Consider the following 12923-nt stretch of genomic DNA (forward strand, 5'->3'; position numbering starts at 1 on the left):
AACTTCCCAGCTCCAGTTCTCTGCGAGGAAATTCCTGCAGTTCTGCAAGGAGCACCAGATCTGCATACCTCCTGTGGGCTTCACTGCTAAACAATTAAACATACATACAAATCTTACCTAAACATTAATAACCTCAGCAAATTGCCACTAAAAAATGTTACTGCTAACTCAGGGTGAGAGGCTAAATCCTAATTATTTCACAGTAGCTGTTTTCTAATGACTATGAGACCTAGGCCATACAGTTTATTTTACAACAGAGCTCTATCCTCTGACAAGAGCACAGGAATTCAGCCAAGATGAGTACTGCTGGAGAGCTACAATGCCCTCTTCACACCCCATTTGAGGAACAGTGCACTGCTACAGCACAGTATTTCACCAGAACCTTTTCCTCTTTTGTGGTAGGAGAGCTAATTATAGTTTCCAGTACTCTTACAAGTTTTTGAGAACCTCAGAAGAGAGAAGTGCTATGCAAGAGCAATGTCATTACAATGAATCTGCTGATTGCAGTTGCCGAGAGAAGATAAAATACCTCACAGGTGGACCAACAGAGAGATATGCTAGAGCAAGGAAAGGACTGGGATAAACAGGCAGGACAGTTCCCAGTTTTCTTAACTAGTGAGAATAACCTGCCTCAGATCCCATTTCATCTGGGGCTATACCAATGCCTATGTACAAACTGCCCCATTAAGCAGAGATTAGATCACCTATTCCCATGTGTACCTCTGATAGTACAATACAAGTAGCCTCCTATTCATTCTCTGTAGACAAGTATTTTCCCCCTTTTCTATCTCAAAGAAGGTAGCGTAGGGGATGGAAGAAACCAGGATCCTATGTCAGTAAATAAACTAGTACACAGAGAGCAAACTAATAATCTGAAACTAGACCTGGCACAAGTAGGTAGCTGCACTGGCCACTCTGACATGTAGCTGATTTGGTCTGGGTCTGTCTATGAGAGGAGAGTGAGGACATGCAAAACATCGGACATGTTTTGCTAGAGAGGGTGGAGGGCTGCACATGAGGCCACACTGAACCATGGGAGGGGTGGCAGTGGGGAGACTATAGTGGTCCATGACGATGCTCAAATCAGCTGAAGTGCAAGAAATACGATAACCATGGGAGGGAGCTCTTAATTTGTTGCTGTCTTAGACACCATACGGGGGGGGGGGGGGGGTTGCAGCCCTTAGAGAAAGATAAAAGTAGCTTGCAAAGGAAAAGTGAAACAGCATTTAACCATCACAGCCTGATCTCTGAAATGGCAAAGAATAAAATGAATGCTAATTTGAGGGGGTAGGGGGGAATTTTCCCAAGCCCTCTTGCCTCCCACATTGCATTGAGCTCACACTGCAGTGAGCTCGGGTGAATAATATAGACTGATGCATTTGTCCAACACATACTCCATACTCATAGTCATTGTGAAAGGAGAACCCTACAGAACAAACACCAAGGGCTCTTTTAGAAAGTTCAGAGTGGAACATTTTCAAGAGTGGGTGTTTGAAGCAGGCCCCTGGAAGCTAAGCTCCTTTTTCCTTGCCCCTCCCATTTAAGCCTTAATTTGCAACAGTGACTCTCCTGCTGTTATGGGCTCACTGTGCAAATGGCTAAGGAAATATAAAGGCCAGATGAAAGGAAAAGAATTCTCAGTCTGTATCTGCTTAAGGGTTCAGCTGCATGAGCACCATGTTTCATTCCACAAGGCAGATGAGGATCATGTGCTGTGATCAGCTTTAAGAAGTTCCGTTAACACTCTGCGGAACAGGATGTGGCCCAAAGTTGTCAGATGATAGTAACCAGTGTGAAGCGAGACAATGTACCTCACCAGTGGTGTGGTTAGAAAGTGTGACAGTTCTCCATCTGAGAGATGAAGTAAAAAAGTACCTACTCCACAGGCTACTGTAATGCTTTGAAGGAAGAAAAAAATATGCTAATTGGAAAAGAAAACCCATGGATCTCTCCTGCAAAGGTTCTGCAATGATCAGTTCCTGCCTTGTCTATTTCATTTTGTCCTGGAAGCCATAGGGGTTAGCATCATAACTGCAAATTAAAATTTGTCCAATTAGTAAAACTCTATCATAAGCCCTCATGAAGGTTTGGTTATCAAAAATGCATACAAGCATATTTTTTTTAAAACAGATGCATCTGTTAGAAATCAACTACGTGGGGAAAAATGGAAGAAATCAACCCCAGGGATTCCCTTTTGGAAAGTTCAAGAAGGTGACATTTTCAAAAAAGGATTTTTGCATTATTCATCTGCCTTCCCTTAAATTTTTGTTCTGTTTTTTTAATCCACTGGCCAATTTCAACCAATGTTAAACAAAAGGCAGAAATCCCTACAATTTTTCCCAAATCTAGTGACTGAACAGGATAGAGACTCAACACAGTGCCTCACTGCGAGGAAAAGCCAGCAGAACAGGGGTAGTCAATGCAGCATGTCTGCCAGCACATGTGAACTAGGCAACCACAAGCATGCGGAGAACATGTATGGATTTCTCTGGCACGTGAAAAACACATGCTGAAGAGTTAGAGTAATTCTTGGGTGGAGACAGGAGAAGTTAGCAGATAATAGACTGAAAGTTGAATCCAGGGTTACTGGTTCTGCTGCCTGGAACCTGCTGGTTTATTTGTGATTCTGTTTTACACAGCCCCCAGTCCATTAAAGGGTTCATTAAATAGACATGACTGCAAAAGTATGTAATGGCAGTGACAAGAAAAAGTCTGTGTAATTGTAAATAATAGCACACACACAATAGATGAGAGTGAGGCATATCACTGATGTGTGTTCTCATTCCTGTAACTCCCCCTTTCCCATAACAATCTTAGCTCTTCAACATATTCCCTGTGATGGAGCAAAGGACTCCAAACACATACAGATTGGTTAAGGGGCTCTCTCCAAAGCATGAATATAGTGGAAAACTGTTCTCCACTGAGAAAACATAAACATCTGAGGTTCTTCATTTTTCTGAGGAAATCTCAGGTTTACCCAAGAGCAACATTTCGGTTTCATCTATCTCTAGTGTCTTACAGACAGTGCCTATCCGTGGTTAACCAAGAAATATATTTATTCGTCACACAATAGGCTTGATGCTTCTCCTGAAGACTAACATGGGAAGACTTGGTTCCCACATCCTTGATCCTACAGATAGGGTGTGCACAGGAGGAAGTGCTAAACAGAATCTGCATTCTCTGTTTTACACGAGATCTGAGGAAGAGAAAGCAGAAAAATAAACAAAACAAACAAACCACAGAACAGAACAAGGAAGAAAAAAAAGCAATAGGATGGGCTGAGAATGCTCCACAAATTCCCAAAGGTATTTGGTTCCTGTTTCAGAATGTACAGCATTTAGATACTTTTACTGAACTGTAGTGACCTCTGTGATTCTCTGCAGCAATAGCATTTCACAGCGCTTAGCTAGCTTCCCGCTATGCATCTTATAAAGAACCAAAACACACAAGACCAAGATTAGGATCAGTCTTCCTCTTGTAAAATCTTGGATGACTGCATAGATACTCATTGAAAAACAAAATAACACTGAATGAGAGAAAGACCAAAGAATACTACATTCATATCTAGTCAGCTTAAAACATCAACAAAACAGGCACAGGTCTGCATATAGCTGACTGTAGAGTTGACTAGAGTGTAGAGTAGCCTTTATATGTTTGGTTCAAGGTCCCTTTCAAACCAAATCATTCTCAGTCTAATTTTATGGATCTGAATGCTAGAAGTTGGATGACTAAGGAAGGATTTTGATACAACTAACTTACTTAAGACCACATGAGACATCAAGGGAGGAGCATGTTAGCAGAACCAGGGAAAAGCTGGCAGGAAGAGAGGGCTGTATGGCAGTGGAAGTATATGGTATACAAGCAAAAACTCTATTATGATTCAGAGAAAGTACTGTTAGTAGGCTTATATTTCTAAAGGAGGAGTTCTGCCAAAACCAGCACAAAACAGAGCAGTTAACACAAATGAGATTTAAGTGTTTCAATAAATTGTATTGAAAGTCATTGTCTCTCAGCTGTGGCGTGAGCACCCAGAAAGTGTTTGTTTCTACTCCATTACAATAGGAATGAAATGAACTAATATAAACTGCTATTTCACATACCTATGAAATCAGCAGGAAATCTATGGAGCAAAGGTGACAGGGAGGAATGGGGAGAAGTCATATATATATATATAGAGAGAGAGAGAGGGGGAGAGATGGAGAGGGAGAGAGAGGGAGAGAAAGAGAGGGAGGGAGAGAGGGAGGGAGAGAGGGAGGGAGAGAGGGAGGGAGAGGGAGAGGGAGAGGGAGAGGGAGAGGGAGAGGGAGAGGGAGAGGGAGAGGGAGATCACAGCTGGATGTCACTTGCTGGTAATTCTTAAACCAATACTCCAACTGTTAAGAAACAACACAAACCCAGAATACAGTAGGGTCAGATTTATCCCACCTAACTTCACTCACTTATCATGTCTGGCATAAGATACATGCGAATACTGCTTTTGTAGATAATAAGAGACAGACATGCATCTCCTGAGGATGACATCACCCACCCTAAAAACAGTTGTCAGGGATACAGATGGATCTAAGATGAGGTTCTTAAAGTCACTGAATGCCCTGATTTATTCTTCAAAAGTGACAGTGACCTGCCAGCACATCTTCAAGTTTTGAATTCCTTGAGCTTCCTATTGCTGTCCTCTCCAAGGGCTGTGTGTCCCAGCCTCCCCCGTGATGGAAGCCCAGGAAACTAACTCAAAGTCTGTGGTTTTCTGCACACGAGCAGGCTGCAAAGGTTAAACACTGACACAACTACACATCCATACCTACAACATCTGCTGTCTGGACCTGCTTTCTCTCAGCAAAGAGCACATGTGTTAAACACGAGATGTGGAAGGGAGGAGAAGGGGCAGTTCTCATGGCTCACACATTGTACCTGCAGCCAAGGGCATGGGAAGCATCATGGTAAAGTTATCCACCTTTATCCAGAATTCAGACTTTACCAACAGTTCCATAATAATACTCCATAATTTAACAAGTATTTCATTTAATTCCGTAAAATTCCATAATCATACCATCCATTTTGTCTGTGGATGTATCACAAGCTGCAAATTATCATTTTATTCCAGGATGCTTTGAAAGAAGCTTGTGATGAATGAGCCATACAAGGAGACAGTCAAGCCCCAGGACAAGCATCATTAGCACTCAGCTTAACCAGAGCTGAGAAACAGCAATAGGAACATACTTTGGGCACTTACTAGCTATCTTTTCAGTATGACTTACCAGCAAGAAAACAGAAAGGTTATACAACTGATCATCTTGCACTAAGCTTTTGCTATAGCACAGAGGGAATGCACACTGGTGTTAGGGTACATGCAAAATGAGCCTTATACCAATATTAGAACACGTGAGATCACCAAACTTCCACAGACAGGGCTGTAGGACTCCAGCCCACAAAACTCCTCCAAAACAGACTTCACTGAACATAAGCTAGCTACACAGAACAACAGCCTAGGAGGCCACAGCAAACAAGAACTACAGAGGGGAAAAACTTACCACAGGGCAATTTTTTTCATCCCACCTTAAGAGTGGTGGAAAACTGAAGTAGCAACAGGCTTTCTAAGGACACCTCAAGGATGACAGGATGAGAAAACTGGGGCTGTTCAGCCTGGAGAAGGGAAGGCTGCATGGAGACCTCATAGCAGCATTCCAGTATCTGAAGGGGGCCTATAAGGATGCTAGGGAGGGACTCTTCATTAGGAACTGTAGTGACAGGATAAGGGGTAACGGGTTAAAACTTAAACAGGGGAAGTTTATATTGGATATAATGAGGAAGTTCTTTACTGTAAGGGTGATGAGGCACTGGAATGGGCTGCCCAAGGAAGTTGTGAATGCTCCATCCCTGGCAGTGTTCAAGGCCAGGTTGGACAGAGCCTTGGGTGGCATGGTTTAGTGCAAATAGTCCCTGCCCATGGCAGGGGGGTTGGAACTTGATGATCTTAAGGTCCTTTCCAACCCTGACTATTCTGTGATTCTATGATGAATCTACAACTCACAAAGCTTCTGTTGGAAGGACTGACTTTTTCTCAGCTGGCTCATGCTCAATACAGCTGGTGACCCTTCCGCTCAAGGCTGTAGACAGTGACTGTATACATACATGTACATACCATATCAACATGTACATACTATATCAGTGAGCAGAAGTGGGGGAGCATCTTTTCTCTTAATGGAGAGACACCTTCTCTCTAGCATCAATGGCTGACAAGTACCAAAAAATTAGAACATCTCATTTAAGGAGTGATTCCAGGTAGTGTTCAGCAAAACACAAGGCTGCTACGCTGCTTGGGCACAAACTAAAGACAGAATTCCCAGTAGGGCTGCTGAGGTCAGTATGGTTACTTCCCTGTCAGGCATCAGGCATGTCCTTTAGGGCCTTTGGTTGAAGCTCTCTCTTCCATTTTGTTGCAACTTTATTAGAGTTGCAAGCGGGTTTAGCAGGCATTCAAGTAAAGCAGCAAGTACCTTACACCTGCTTAATGTTTACCTTTGCCACTGTTTTTTCCTAGGTTGCATGGTATATGTAAGATGAGAGAATCAAACTAAAAGGAACAAAGAATGTGCATGTATATACAAGTGAACCAAGCAGCATCTTCTCTACCTGCAGATTGTTCCTGGGGTTACAGACCAGCTATTACAGCCTAGGAGCCAAGTATTATAGCTCAGTTCTTAGCTCAATCTTAATTTGCCTGAGGAATCTTAGGGAACTAACTTCCACATGCTGCGTTTCCCCATGCAAAGCAATTAACATTGATGTTATCAAGAATTTGGAAAACTGGAATTAACCAGCTGAGGTGAGGCCTGGAGGTAAGAGCAGGGGAAACTTCAGGCTTGCATGAAGGACACCTGCTCGAGTCTCTGCCCTGACAGCTATCTGCATCACTGTATCACAGTCTCAGGCATCAGGCAGCTTGGTGCTTACCCATCAACACCAGGGCCGGCTGGGTCTCCATGGGCTTTTTCTACCAGGCTCCAGAGTGTAAAGCATAAGAGGACCTTTCTGCTCAGAGGCTCTGGACAATGATGCTGGCACAAGTGCTGCTTCATGTGTGGTCTGGAGGTCCACAGATTGCTTGGAAAATATTTGCAGGAGCTAAAATCACTGCTATGCAGCAATGTTGTCCAGTAAGTCAAACCACTTTATCGCAACATAGAAAGGACACCTAAACCTGGGTAACAGGACTAGCACAGACAAACAAAAGGACAATTTTGATAGAGGTACAATTGGAACAAGTTGACAGACCTGTTATCAACACCACGTTTTCACAGAAGTGCAATGAACTGTTTTCTTCATTCTTATAAATTGTGCCTCTTTGCCTGGTTACTTTCATAGGCTCCATTCTTTATACTAGAAAGACCATGCCACAAAACAAACAAACAGACAAACAAACAACCAACAAAACAAAAAACTTAAGAAACTCTCATTCTTCTTTGAAACCATGCATTTTAGTTATGTCTGACTGGCAAGAGGGCTAATGTATCTGGCTCTGTATGTAAAAGTGTGTTCGCTCTTCCTTTTTCCAGCAGTGATATCAGCTTTGTCCATACCAAATGATGGAGAAAAAAGAAGAGTTTTGACAAACTCCACCACACATAGGGAATAGGAGTGATAGCCCACCAAAGCTACACATTAAAGTGACCATCTATAGCCACTGGAAAAAGACAAGGAGTTTTTGTTTCCACCATCCTTTAGCTCAGAGTTCCCCTTTTAAGTGTTCCATTGTCAAGGGGGTAGCTCTGAAAGTTACTCTGTGCCTCTGCAGTGCAGCTCAGCTACAGCTCTTAAATGGAGGTGTGAAGGGACAGGAACATTTGGTAAAGTTTCCACTACAGAACAAGAGCTCTCACTTTTTGCAGCTTGAAATAAACCCTCCCTGCAACACAGAAGCAAGTGCGACCACAGCAGGGTTTGTGCAGGAAAAAACTTCACAGGGGGGCTAGTGAAGGATGGGTGCAGGAAAGAAGGTGGTTCTCTGTCACCAGAAAAAGTACTGCCACTCAATTTTTTCCACTTACAGTCAGCCCCACCATGACACCCCCAAAGTGAACACAGGAACTGACCACTGAATGACAACACATAAACTCTGTGAAAGAGGGCTGACAGTAGCCACTTTCTTCCCTGCTATGACAAAGAAGACACCAGCAATGAAACTCCAGACTGCAGCTATCCTCCTTGTGTTCTGGCTTGGCATGCTCACTGTGCACGAGGTGAAAGGTAAGTTTACAACCCAGGAGGAAGGTCGGAGTTGCTCCACACTGCACCAGCAGTCTGATGAGCAGGATTCATTCACAGACAGAGCTGATTCATAAGACAAAATGCAGAAGAAATCCAGGTTAGAACCACAGGAAAGGCAGATTTGTGGTAAATTTCGTCTATGTCCTGCCAATTAGAGGTTTGCTTCTGCTTTAATGCAAGGAGAGTTTCTGTGTGTAGAACACTTAAAGGGTTTCTGTGCATTATTCTCCCTCTGAAAATAATGAAATCTTGAAGACACAATGTCTTTTAATCTCACTGATGCCATATAAGCAATGAGGTCTATAGGTTAATAACATTTTATGCTAAATATTTCCTGAATAAAACGTACTTGTTTTTTCTTTTTCCAGATACGCTACTTTTATATGGATTTTTATTATATTATTTTTTCTTGGTCTTTCTCTAGCTATATAGGCTTAATCCCTCTAACGCCCCTGTTTAAAAAAGTTCTTCTAGTTCTGTATCACATATTGCCTATTTGCTTGTTTCTAGCCAAATATTTTAGTTCAGAGGCAAACTATGAAAAAAAAACTGCAAAGGAGAGCAATGGTCTTTTCTGTCTTCCTGATTTCATGCAATTTATCATCTTGTTTGAGACCATTTACGAGCATAGAGATGAGCCATGTTTACTAGCCATGCTTTATATAAATTTGTCTGCAGTGATGGTTAGGCCTGTGACTTCTGAGTTAGGTTATGCATATCATGTGAAAACACACACACATAAGCATATCTTCTGATACATAATCAGATTCAAAAACACATAAAACACAAACAAAAATCACAGAAAATACTCGCAAGCTATATGCAAACCCACAAAAATAAGCAAGGAGAAGCACACAGAAAAGGCATCTTCACAAAACCACACCAAAACCAAACTGAGACCTGCTAAGCATTCTCAAGATTATGTAGCTACACAGTGAGGAGGTTGACCTACAGCTACATCATATTACATTCATATATGTTGATGAACACTACTGTTGTTCATCTCAGCAACACATGGCTTCGATCACAGATTGTCAGTCTGTAATGTCATTCTTCAGGTTGTATAATTTGCCACAAATATCAGCAAGTCTGAAAAAGCAGAAAAGGGGGTGTGCAAGGGATAGAAGATTAGAAAGAAGAACAATTAAAAAACAAAACAAAACATACAAAAACCAAAACAAACCACCAGAAAAAAAGGGACGTTATAGGTGTGGAGCAGTTTTGTTTTGTTTTCAGGCTTACAGAAGCTCTGCTGGTATTACCTGAATGTATTCCCTGCAGATAGTTTAGTAGTGGAAAGAATATTTCTACCACTGTTAAGGATTGCTTGTCTATCTTTGAGCTCTTTAACAGCACATTTTGAAAACCATTCTGAGGCAGTAAAGTACATATTGGTAATGAATCACCAAAAAAAAAAAAAAAAAATACATTGTGTTGCTTGTGACCAAAGCAAGATCAGAAGAGATATTCCTTCAGGCAAACAAAATCCCAAGGATTAGCAACTCTGCTGGTACCCATGCAGGAGCTATGCTACAGCTTCTCCGAAGGCTGATGTGTGTTTGTCAGCTACTCCAATTATTTCAAAAAAAAAAAAAAGCTCACAGATAATGAGATTACATGAAGCAGGTTTTATATTTAGCAAGTGTTACCTCAACAGATATTGGACTTTTCTAAAGCCAGTTTCTCTATAAATTCTTTAAAAAGAAACCTCAGAATATTGCGGTGTTCTGTTTGTCTCCCTATGCCTTCTCAAATGTGTCTTTGATGGGTGGGAGAAAACCAGAAACTAGCAAGTGAGGTTTCCAGTTACATACACATATAGTTCATCTCACTTAAATGAGCTCCCATTTTTAGTTATCATCATGTAAGGTAACAACTGCCCAGAGAATTTGACACTGATATCATGATCCTCTTTATTAATCACCAGTGCATTTCCCTGAAGTGTATGAAAATCTTAGAGGAAAGAGAGAACTAAGTAACACATCATTATGAAACCAGGCTTATAGCAAAAGTATGTAAGCACTCAGTCTTCTGACAGATATACCTCCCTTTCAACAAATTCTTAATTTTGGATGTCTAGTGCCAGACAAGTTTTGGATGCCCAGTGTGAGACAAGTAGCCTTGCTCTCCTTCACTTGGAAACTAAGGGGAATTACTGATTTATTTTCAGATGGCATTTGGAGATCCATCCAGTAAAGGTGTCAATTCTAAGCACTGCTCCATAAGGACACTTATTTGCAGATGATACAGATCTAATTATGAATGATGCCAAACACTTTTTCTATAGAAGCAGTGACTCCTAGGGGCAGAATGATGATACAATTGTTCAGGAGAACAGTTGAAGGTTAGTATCTTAATTGAAATAGCAGTAACATTTCAGAAATGATAGGATGCATGCCAAAAAATACCTTGAGGTCTCCTGTATAACTGGGTTTCATGGCTGTACATCATGAGACACTCATGTTCTAACCACAACTGGAAATCTGCTGGAATTCATAATTTACCGAGTAATTATGGCTAAATATCAATACAGCATTGACTGTCTTTGCCATTTATCTATTTTTCCCCTTCCAGGGAGTGCTGGAAGTCAGCCCATGCGCAGATTCAGTTGTGTACGTCTGTCTACAAGGCAACTGAACATCCGAAATCTTGCCAGCTATGAAAAGCAACAAGTTCCAGTAAACGCCACCCTGTAAGTATCCAGTGCACAGTTCACCTTCAGACTTGTCTAAGCAAACACACTATCAGGGAGAACGGAAAGGGCATCTGACGACACTTCATGGCCCAATTCACTAAATCTGGCTAGTTCAGATCACCCTTCCATGAGGCAGTCACCTAACAGCTGAGGGAGTGAGGGGAGAGGAGTGGGTCTCTGAGAGGTGGGAGATGTTTGCTGCTCATAAACGCCAGCAGAAATTTCATTGAACAAACAGCCAGATCTTTCCTGACCGGAAAGTGGGGAAAAATCTCAGTGAGGGGTCAGGGTGGAGCAGTCAGAAGCCCAGTTGCACTGATTTGAGCTAAGGAGAAAGATCATGGGGTAGAGTTTGGGGTAACTCTGACTCCTGCTAGGAGATGTATTTGGTTTTTGATCTCTTGAGCATGCATCGAACCTAGGATCTGCTCCTGGAAGGTAAATGTGACGTAAATGTGTATCATGATTTCATATAATCTCAGAATACCAGAATACCATGCTCCCTTTTTTAGAGTCAATAAATAAGCACATGACAATAAATAGGGAACTAATGCTGCTAACTGCTGTTATTTCAACTAAAAACTACAAACTCCAGCATGTAATAGGGTTTTACCACATTGTTCCTCTAGTTCTACATAAAAAATAAGACCAGCAAACCTGGGTTTGGAAACTGGAATTTAATGGCCACCTGGTTTGTTTTCTTTCTTCCCATAGGTTTATAACCACAAAAGGTATCAAGATCTGTGTAAACTCTAATCAGAAATGGGTGCAGACTGCTATGAAGAAAATAGACCAAAAACGTGCCATCAAAGACAAATAATCCTGTCCTAGGCAAGCATCTAAGGCCAGCTAAATGGAATCATCTTCAGTGCTGCACATAACAAAGAATAAAGCCTTAGTATTTGCTTTTCATTCCTACTTACTAATTGGCAATAAAATCTCTGAAGAAACAGAAACTCACCAGAATCTCACTGTTTGAATGTCTGCCAACTTGTTTGTTTTATAGATGGACTCTGTTCACTGTTTATCTTCTGAAATGCTTGCTACTATTTATTTACAAATGAGTGTAGATACCTTCTCATCCTTGCTGTCCTGACCAGTATAGCATTTATAGGTGAATGGCAGATAGCTTCACATACTGTAGGGAAGAAGATGACCTCCACAGAGCTGAATGAGAGTAGACCTCCATCCTGATGGAGGTCAGAGTGTTTTGCATTAAGTGCTGGGTTTGAGAAGGTGCTAAATAATTTAATGGTTGCTCATACCTTTATAATGTTTAAGTAAAGTAATCTCATGCTTCAGGCTACCACATGGTCAGTGCAATATTCGGGAGATGATCCTTGGACCTTCCATTTTTATACACAGCATTGTACTATTAGCTCAGTTGACAATGATGTTTGGATCCTCTCACCAGGGGATGATGTGAAGTAGTTCAGTGTAACTCTGAAAGGTTACTTCACTTTCACCCTCATGTGAAACAAATCTGAAATAATTGTTTTACTTTCTTCTTTGCTTTTCTCTGAACAAGCAAGAACAAACCGTCTAGAATCTGTATTTCACAAACTCATAGTAACTCTCTGCCCTAGAGATCTGTGTATATGTAAATGCCTTATATTTTTAAAATTGATAAATTCTACTAACAGAAGGTTTTGAATTTTAATAAAGTTACTATAAACCTGGAATCAAGTGGTACATTTGTCTGCTTGTATGTAATGCAGATGGAGACTGTTGAAATGGGTACCAAGATAAGAACTTAAGAGCAAGCCAGCTAGAGCTGACACTACTGCCAACTCATGACTCAGATTGTTCAAAAGCAATCTGATCTTGAGCTTTCTACACCATACTCCAGCAGTAAAGCCCATTTTTCAGACAATACCTCTTCAGAATTTTGGGTACTTAAAAGTCAGACTTTATATGACACAAGGATGACCCCCACATTATGAAAGCAGACACGGAAGCGCTC

General features: G+C 41.4%; 1 protein-coding gene across 1 annotated transcript; it reads left to right on the forward strand.

Annotated features, from left to right (window-relative positions):
* The first annotated feature begins 7939 nt into the window (after positions 1-7939).
* LOC130601151 (lymphotactin-like) lies at positions 7940-12674 on the forward strand. Its single transcript, XM_057413027.1, has 3 exons — positions 7940-8244; positions 10840-10957; positions 11675-12674. Exons 1-3 carry the CDS (start codon positions 8097-8099, stop codon positions 11778-11780), a joined length of 372 nt encoding a protein of 123 aa, XP_057269010.1. The 5' UTR covers positions 7940-8096; the 3' UTR covers positions 11781-12674.
* Positions 12675-12923: the final 249 nt, after the last annotated feature.

This window comes from Pezoporus wallicus, unplaced genomic scaffold (assembly GCF_028554395.1).
Source record: "Pezoporus wallicus isolate ANWC-B61680 ecotype Strahan unplaced genomic scaffold, APGP_CSIRO_Pwel_v1 contig_6484, whole genome shotgun sequence".
NCBI lineage: Eukaryota > Metazoa > Chordata > Aves > Psittaciformes > Psittacidae > Pezoporus > Pezoporus wallicus.

What these genes read in the sequence shown, in the direction of transcription:
- LOC130601151 (XM_057413027.1), top strand. Translation starts at nt 8,097, where the DNA reads ATGACAACACATAAACTCTGTGAAAGAGGGCTGACAGTAGCCACTTTC. An exon ending in CACTGTGCACGAGGTGAAAG is followed by an intron (nt 8,245 to 10,839) that starts GTAAGTTTACAA and finishes TTCCCCTTCCAG; the next exon opens with GGAGTGCTGGAAGTCAGCCC. An exon ending in GTTCCAGTAAACGCCACCCT is followed by an intron (nt 10,958 to 11,674) that starts GTAAGTATCCAG and finishes TTCTTCCCATAG; the next exon opens with GTTTATAACCACAAAAGGTA.